Source organism: Hippichthys cyanospilos, chromosome 2 (genome assembly GCF_059441005.1).
Source record: "Hippichthys cyanospilos isolate Australia breed blue-spotted pipefish chromosome 2, RoL_Hcya_1.0, whole genome shotgun sequence".
Classification (NCBI taxonomy): Eukaryota; Metazoa; Chordata; class Actinopteri; order Syngnathiformes; family Syngnathidae; genus Hippichthys; species Hippichthys cyanospilos.
This window is the reverse complement of record NC_142370.1, coordinates 14,496,920-14,506,010: the sequence shown is the minus strand read 5'-3', so window position 1 is coordinate 14,506,010 and position 9,091 is coordinate 14,496,920. Positions and strand designations below refer to the sequence as shown.

General features: G+C 38.0%; 1 protein-coding gene across 1 annotated transcript; it reads left to right on the top strand.

Annotated features, from left to right (window-relative positions):
• The first annotated feature begins 87 nt into the window (after nt 1-87).
• atg3 (autophagy related 3) lies at nt 88-8,565 on the top strand. The gene is made up of 12 exons (XM_088408565.1): nt 88-312; nt 674-715; nt 1,096-1,145; nt 2,076-2,146; nt 2,435-2,542; nt 2,877-2,929; nt 3,714-3,795; nt 3,880-3,914; nt 3,993-4,145; nt 5,194-5,321; nt 6,824-6,892; nt 7,006-8,565. The coding sequence occupies exons 1-12, from the start codon at nt 241-243 to the stop codon at nt 7,085-7,087; spliced, it is 945 nt and encodes a 314-aa protein (XP_088264691.1). The 5' UTR covers nt 88-240; the 3' UTR covers nt 7,088-8,565.
• The last annotated feature ends 526 nt before the right edge of the window (nt 8,566-9,091 follow it).

The following is a 9,091-nucleotide window of genomic DNA, read 5'->3' as shown; positions in this document are numbered from 1 at the left end:
TTAGATCTGCCACATCCAATATGCCTGACACCGACCAACCAGCGCAATGTGGGCAACGCTGTCATCTCGCGAGCATATGATACCCGGAAGTATTTCTTGTGGTCATGTGATATACGAATGTTTCTACAATAGCCTCTATTTCGAAAAAAAAAAAAAAAAAAAAACTGTGGACTTGAATGTGGTGGCAGTGGTATTTTTCTGTATGCTTCCAGGGAGAATCGCTTTAGTTGATCCGGCAAGATGCAGAACGTCATTAATACGGTAAAAGGAACAGCTCTTGGAGTGGCCGAGTTTCTTACGCCTGTGCTGAAGGTATGCTTAAATGCACTTCACAAACAAAATTGTAGCAAGTTTGGCTAGCATGAGATGCATTTTTTTTAAACACAAACATTCACCTGAAACATATTATAGACGTCGTTTTTGTTTGAACGCAATTGTTTACTTGACGAGTGTTCTGTGGTGCAACGATTAAGGGGAATTTGCACAAATACATTAGATTATTTCTGATATAAAATATTGTAGCTATTCGTTTAACTCCAGAATAGATTATTTCCAATATGAAGTATTGTAGCTAAACGAGTCACTCCAGAATTTCAGCACACATTAGACACCAACAGTGATGAAAAAGTGTCGTTTAAAATACAACTGACTTCTTCCTGTTCAAATGTTATAGGAATCAAAATTCAAAGAAACTGGAGTCATCACACCAGAAGAGGTGAACTTAATTCTTACATTTTGGCTTTTTTGTTTGGAATCCGTCCACATATACAAGTGTTTCCCAACCTTGATTGAGCTAAGGCACATTTGTATACATTGGGAAAAGTTCATTGTACTCCACAAAACTCTAATATCACAAACAGTATGAAATGGTGATGTTGTTTCAGATTACTTACAAATTGATGTACTCGTTGTGAAATCTGGGCTTGTTTAGTTGAACACAATGCCATTGTACTAGCGGAATTTGAAGAAAGACGAATAATATTTTGGCCAATTTATCCAAATTTCTCTTGCCGCAGTGGTTGGGAATCACTAAATTAAGGCTCTACATCCATAGTAAAATCAGAGCTGGATTTTTTTTTTGTGTGTGTGTATCAGTTTGTAGCTGCTGGAGATCACTTAGTTCATCACTGCCCCACATGGAAATGGTCAGTATTTTGTAATCCATATGAAATGTGCTTTTAAATACTATATTTGTAAACATGATATTGTGTCTTACTAGTAGGGTGATTGTGTATGTTGTGACAGTTAAAAACAAGGTAAAGGGCACTGACATCTTGTGACTTAGGAATGTGCATTATATTGTTGTGCCATTCTTGTTAGATTCCACAGAATGGTGCAATCCTCTGCTGGGGAAACCTGATGAGCCAAACTGAAACGATTATCCTTGTCACTTTTTTCACAATAGACGAGATAGTTTGACTTTACTCTTGCTATTAAGACAGTAAATCAATTTACAAGTTTAGATAATGCGCTTATGCCCTGATATACGCGTTTTACTTGATCTGCGACAATGCTCATGTTGCAATAGATTGTCCTAGTTTGGCTGTCCTACTTTGTTGGTTAGTGTAAGTTTTGTTTATTGGATGTCTGCAAGCCCCCGCCCCAAAAAAAGTAAAATATATTTGTATAAGTTGCATGCGTCTATGTATGTTGCTCAACCATTTGTGTTCACACTGCCAAATAGATGTTCGTCATTGGTGTGTCTATGGCATTTTGCTCTGTTTGTTCATATTACGCTAGAATAGATAGAGTTGACTAAGGCGAAGCTGTGCGGTTATTTTAAATTCACAGTTTGTAACTCCCAACATTTTATGTTTATTTTGACAGTGACCTTGAACTGGCAATAGTCAGCTTAAAATGGATGCGCTTTGTAAAGTGGCTTGAGTTGAACTCACTACCCTTGTACAATGCTCGCGTTTCAAAGTAAAAATAAATCAACCAGATGGCGGCTCGTCAAAGTCGGGTCACTCGTATCGCAAGGCGCCGCTGTTTGATGTCTGATAGTGGATGTTGTAATTTAATGAGTACAATGAAATGACTGCATAGTAACGACATTTGTTTTCATTTTCACTTAGGGCCACTGGGGAAGAAGTTAAAGTAAAGCCGTATTTGCCATCAGATAAACAATTTCTCCTGACACGCAATGGTAAGAGCAGCATCGTTTCAATATTGTACAATCGTGGACACCTCAGAACAAACAAACAAACTTGCCGACCTCTTAATTATCCAAGTATCCCAAATAATAGGCCTGTTAGCCACCTCAACAGTGTCTTGCAGGTCAGAGCCAAATATCCTCACCTTTTCAGTGGCTCTCGTTTACTCACACCTTTAATATATACTAGAGCCGAACACCCCTTCCCCCATTGACCAAAACACTTTTAAGGCGTTTCCAAGTGTGTGCACTGCAAACATTTTCTTGCGTGTGCTTTTTCAGTTCCTTGCTACAAGCGCTGTAAACAGATGGAGTACTCGGACGAATTGGAGGCCATCATCGAAGAAGACGATGGAGATGGCGGATGGGTGGACACCTATCATAATGCAGGCATGGCAGCTTCCCAACATTGCGCTATTTCAGCAAAGATATGTGATATGCAATGTTAGCTTAAAAGACACCCATAGTGTATACAAATGTTGCCTGAAATGTTGTCCATGAAAAAAACGGATGACATACTTCGCTGACATAGTAAATTATTTTTTCTTATTATGGTTGGAAAAGTTGGTTGGATGGCAGTCGGTCAGGAAGGAAGAGTGCATAAAAGACAGAGTGTCTCCATAATTTTGGATCCTTTTTTCCCACCAGAAAAATTTATGACAATAAGCAGTATGAATTGTTCTGGAGCATATTTAATTTGTAACAATGCCCTTTTTGTTTTTAGGTTTATTAGGTGTCACTGATGCTGTACAGGAAATTTCACTGGACAATAACAAGGTATCTGTTGTGGTTTTATGTTGAGCCATTTGTTACTTGAAAGGAATCTAAATAATTTGACACTTTGCTCACGCTCACATGGGACCATTTGAACCCAACTTGGTCCCCGCCACTGCTGTCCACCTCTGGCTCGCTTTCGGCTCGCACTTGGTCCTGAGATGCTGTCGTGTTGTTCGTATTAACCATTACATATGTACAGTACCAGTCAAAATGTTCCTCTCAATGTTTTATTTTTTCTTCATTGTTCTTAGTTGTAATTTTTTTTCCACACTGCACTGAAGTCAGATTGCATTAACGTGTAATTAATTCTTTTCTAAAGTTAAAAAATGTTATTCAAGCCAAAATGCGTATTTGATTTTGCTTTCTTCAAAGTTTTTTTTTGACATCAGCATTGTATAGCTTGGTATTTTTTTCCCTGCCAGTTTTATGGTGTGGATGACGATTTATGATGGACATTCAGTTGACAGATGGGCATTGTGAATTTGAAGGTGTTTCTTTTGAACTTTTGATTGGTACTTTACATGACACCACATGTGACAGTGTTTGCGGCCTTTCTTCTTTGCATTGCTGATAGGGTGCATATAAAACCCACTTAGTGCATGACACTTGTGCCGCACATTGCTCGCGCATTACCAATCGCGGCGGATCGTCCTCAAACTTTCCAGTTGTGCCGGACTTGAGGTGTCAAGTGAGCCCAAGCGTAACACGGATTGCCTGCTGTGAGTTTGGCCTCCATGTCCTAATGAGCTAGCAATGTTTCAGCTGAGTGTTGACTTGATTCAAGGACAAGAATATGAACAGCACATCTGCAGCATGCAGTGATGACGGTGATGACGATGAAGACGGCGAGGCAGCTGATATGGAAGGTACTTGAAATTTTGACCATCTTTAAAAAGAAAAAAAAGTCTCATAGCTTTCGGCAGAGTCATTACGATGTTTGGACCTTTCAGAATATGAGGAAAGCGGCTTACTGGAAACGGATGAGGTAAGCCGGCCCATCTCAACTTCTACGTCAGCTTCCGACAGTCGAGGTTAACCCCATCTTCTGTCGGGTTTTCTCCAGGCCACCCTTGACACCAGTAAAATGGTGCAAGCCAAAGTGAAATCCGAGCCTGGGAGTGAGGACGCCATCCTCCAGACAAGAACATATGACCTTTATATCACATATGACAAATACTATCAGACGCCTCGACTGTGGCTGTTTGGATATGATGAAGTATGTATCTGAATGTTATCAGCAAAGTCATTCTTGTAGTGCCCAATACTACACGATTTTTTAATTACTCTAGATCACCGCCATTGTCATTTTTGTGCTTAATCAGCGAGTATTTCTCATTAGTGTCAAGATCCCCTCAGCAAGGCCTGTAACACGCACACTGCTTTGTTGTCAAAGTTTGTGGTCACAAGCATTGCTATTTTAGTAACGCTTTACCGGCCACATGCAGTAAGGGAAATAATGGTTGCAAAAACCGACCTCCCAGCAAATTGCAGTATGCTTTTTTATTTTCAATATTCTTGATCGCCTAAATTCATTTTATGTTCAATATTTGTAATCGCCTAAATTAAATGTCTTTCAAATTATTCTGATTGAAAAAAACAACAAATTAAGGGCAAGAACTGTCATTTCAGTTACAAACCATGAAATTAGTAACTGTCAAGCAGTTAAGAGACCAGTTGATGGTCAACCTGAGCATTTGAATCTACCGGTACTTGATCGTTTTGATTGGTCTGGGCATTGGCGCCACCCTGTGGCGCCTGGAGGAGGGGGCGTTTAGAATGAAACAAAATCCAAGAAAAAAGCTTGTTCCATCAATAGCTGAGTCATGGGCAGGGGTTACTCGTTCAAGACTAAACTAATTGCAGTTTTCACTAGTTTTGATTGGTTTTTAAAGAAGAAGCACATATTGCTTGGATAAATTATAATTTTAAAATGGATTAAAAGTATTGACTTCCCTTACCACTTTATTTTGGGGAATTACAACTTCATTCTCAAAACTATCTTAAATTTCTCTCACCTTGAAGTTACCATTGCATGATTATAAAGACCTCTATAAATAAATAAGAAGGTAACAGTTGGAGTTGGAATACGATAACTATAAATCCAGCAGTGCAAATGTTTGCTGTTTTTTATTGGTAACGATTGGTAATGACACTTATGAATATCCATTAAAAAGGGTCCCCCATTCCGAAAATAGTTTGAGAACCCTTGATGCGCTCATTGTCTTGAGGTTTCTAGTTTGATCAAGATTTGTAACCTCTCCCAGGACAGGCAGCCTCTGACTGTGGAACAAATGTATGAGGACATCAGCCAGGACCATGTGAAGAAGACTGTGACGATTGAGAACCATCCCCACCTTCCTCCGCCCGCCATGTGCTCTGTCCACCCCTGCAGGTGAGCAAAACTGCCAGGCTTGGGTTGACCTAGACACAAGTTGTTCTTACTTAGTGTCACTTAATGAGGATATTTTAAGCTTGGGCCATAGGATATTTTTCTCTTTTTTTTTTTTTTGTTTTCTTTCACAGTGTGCTATGCATGCTAATTACAAAAATTTTATATTAAAAAGATTTATAGCCTTCTTGGGTAAAGTAAATCACATCATCACTTTTGCAGGATGACAATGTACCATATGAAAGTCAGCTGTTGCAGCGGGCGCGCATATGGTTTCGAGATGGATGTAGTTAAGAGAAATATTGCAACAGTGATCCCTCACCTATCACCCATGCGCCGTCAGCGCATCACAATTTTGTGATTTAAAAAAAAAAAAAAAGAAAGAAAATCCAGATTCTGGAGATACGTGCTGTGAAGGTCCTCTGCCTACCAGACAGACAAGTTAACTATAAGATGCATATGCCGCGGGCACTCCTCGGATGTCAAACTACTGCAGTACACATACTTACTTAAATCTTTAATTACTAAACCTTATACTGCAACTGAACTGTTATTCTTTCTTGTTTCCATCCCTTGGCTGTAGTCGGGATCACGGAGAGCTGCAGTTGCTCTCGGATTAGCGGTGCCCGAAAGTTGTATTAGTGTGAAGCCAGTAGCTGACCAAACATGATAACAACCAAAATTGACACTTGAAATTCTAAATTTTTGAAAAAGAAATCTAGGAAAGACATTTCCCATAAACCTTATGCGTTTAATTCACTATAACACATTTTGCCTTTTGTGGCTTCGCTGTTTTGCAGATTTTCATCAAAGTGTGAATAGTGGCAGAAAAGTCAAGCTCATGAAGCGCCATTTGTTATGTTTTGCTCCTCTTGTTTTTATAAACACTAGTGCGGTGGAAATGCATTCAGTTTTCTGGCTTCTTTGAACCAAAGGTTTCATCGAGAGGAGTCAAACAAGATCGCAAGTGCTTCATGAAGCTCCGTTTGTCTGTCAGTAGGTTTGAATTTTCAGACTGTAACTAAATACGAGAAACTGGGGAAAATTTTAATGCCTCTTTGAGAAAATTATAGACTGTGGTGGAAGGGGTGGTACTGCTTTATAAAATAAATGAAAACAAGAAAAAAGAAAGACAATAATCTGTAAATGAAAAGACATGTACTGTATAAAGAAATAATACAAATAAAAACATTTATGATGAAACAAAAAAGCACCTAGAATAAACAAAAACATACTGATCAATAATGGAAAAAAAAACTTGAGATACATGAAAAAATATTTGTAATTAAAATGAAAAATGAAATAATTATACAATAAACATTTATAGTAAATGATATAATCGAGAGAACACTGTACATGCACACTATTTACAATATTGTATAACGATTTATCCTGTACAAAAAAAATGACCGCTTCCAACATTTATTCTTCAGTACCATATATATTCAATTCCCTTATATACTCAAGGAAATGTATCTTTTTTTTTAATTTTCTTTTCTTTCTAGACATGCTGAAGTGATGAAAAAGATCATTGAGACTGTGGCTGAAGGAGGTGGTGAACTTGGAGTGCATATGTATCCTTTAGGTTTTCTGTCGCACAACAGATCAAGTCGTCAAACCTTCATCTAAGTTTTGCGTTTCGCAAATGAACATTGTATGTTTGCCCTCCCTTGACTCCAGCTTACAGGTACCTTCTCATTTTTCTCAAGTTTGTCCAGGCCGTCATTCCCACAATAGAATACGACTACACAAGACACTTCACCATGTAAAATTGTGGATTATGGATAATCAATTATTCTGCCTCTGTGATTACATATTTGCTGAGGAGAGGATGTTTGCGTCACTCTGAAACACTTTGCACAGGTGACAAAACGGGCATCCTAAACGGCAACCCCGTTTTGAGCGAGCCTTTTCATGCAGTTCTCAAATGTGACGTTTCGTCTCGCGGAAAAATTGAAGTTGTGCACATTATTAAACAGAACTTTTGAGCAATTTCATAAACGCGCAAAGGGACGGTCAACTGCTTGGTTAACTACTGCGTTCATGCTTTACGGAAGCGCGAGTCCCCTTCCTGACCGCATCCAAAGCCACATTCCATCATTGTATTGTATTGCTGAAATAATGTGATCCGTACTCTGCTGCGTTTGCTTCAGCGTAGTTGGCCACCAATCTCTTTGGGGACAGTCTGGCACTGATGCTAAAGGCTTTTCCATTTAGCCTTCTCGTCAACTTCACATCAGCACAGAGGCTGAACCAAGAGAATCAACAAAACTACTGTAGATGATATCAAAATTGTTGCTTCACTACCGTTAAAGAAAAACATAGTTGTAATGGTCATTGAGATACCACATATGGAAATTGATAATAAGACATTGATAAATGACAACTAACTTGGTGGAGGAAAAAACGGGCAAGGAAAATAATATGGATAATATTATTTTTTATATTATAATAAAAGTTAACTGCCCCATCATTTTTTTCAAGTTAGCGTCATTAGTTTTTAAAAATAACTCTCGCAGAACATGAAAATGAAGTGGGGCTCGATTTTTAATTGCTAATTTTCAGTCAATTTTACCCTTGCATGTAGAAACATATTTGACCATTTCAGGTTTCTCTCTTTTTCATGAAAGGGTGTTTTTGTCCCTGTGCAAAGCTCCTAAGAAACCATAAACTTTGGTGCACCATCGGCTGGTTTACATAGTTTTACACCAGGTTGTTTTCAATGACACATTGAAAGAATGTCAGAATAAACTAGCCACACAAGGGTCCTCTTTTACCGGGGTACTTCCTGGACTTAGACACTAAAGTCTGTTGTTGATTTTTTTTTTTTCCCCTGATTTGATGCAGCTTGCACTATCTTTACAATTCAAGTAAAATTAGTTGGAGGTGGAGGTTATTAAAGTAAATGGGTCCTATAGCAAAAGATTGGCATTACACAACTTTCTACTAACGGAAGGGACTAAAGGGTTCCGAAAGATTTCGACTTGAACAGGTATTTGGCTTTCTGTACTGTTATGCGTATCGCTGAGATGAAGTTGAATACATAGAGATGGCCCCAAAGTTTAAAAAACTAAACAAAAATAACCTGCCATTTTGTCTTACTGCTTTGAATGTGTTGATGGTCCTCAAATGTTTCTTTTTTCTATTAAAAGGCACATCCTTTTGCCCAGCAGCTTGTGTGGTTACCATGGCAACAAACAACATTTTTGCGGCACATTGTGTAAAACAATAAATAATGTATACTGTATGTGGCTCATTTGTCTTACATTACTTGTGTTTAAATGCACTCTATGTGACCTGTCACTCTGCTATTATTGTTGTCCTGTATTTACAAGGGAGGGAAAGTAACAAAGTACAGTACCTCAATATTGTGCGTAAACATGCTTTGATAAAATAAAAGTCAAGCTAATACTATTTTTTATGCTAATGCTCCAGCTAAAAAAAAAGAAACAATATGCAACGTGATTTTTTTTCTCAGCAAAATATACACTTAAAAGCGAATCTGCATACACGTTTTTCTTTCGAGCTAAAGTATTAAAACAATGACAGTAAACTAATTATATTTAAAATGTTCGTACATTGTACAAGTACATAGTCAACATTTGTTTAATTTGACTTATTTTTGTGACTACACATGTACCCGTACCATTTTAGCACAACATGCAAATACCACATCTTATATTTTGGTCGTATTGACGTACATTACGGAGAAAAAAAATGGAGGGCAATTTAACGTGTATTTGTCAAATAATATTTACTCATTACATCATTTT

Bases quoted from the DNA above. Each gene is read 5' to 3' on its own strand.
- atg3 (XM_088408565.1), top strand. From the start codon at position 241: ATGCAGAACGTCATTAATACGGTAAAAGGAACAGCTCTTGGAGTGGCC. The intron at 1,146-2,075 runs GTCAGTATTTTG...ATTTTCACTTAG, and splicing joins CACTGCCCCACATGGAAATG to GGCCACTGGGGAAGAAGTTA. The intron at 2,147-2,434 runs GTAAGAGCAGCA...GTGCTTTTTCAG, and splicing joins ATTTCTCCTGACACGCAATG to TTCCTTGCTACAAGCGCTGT.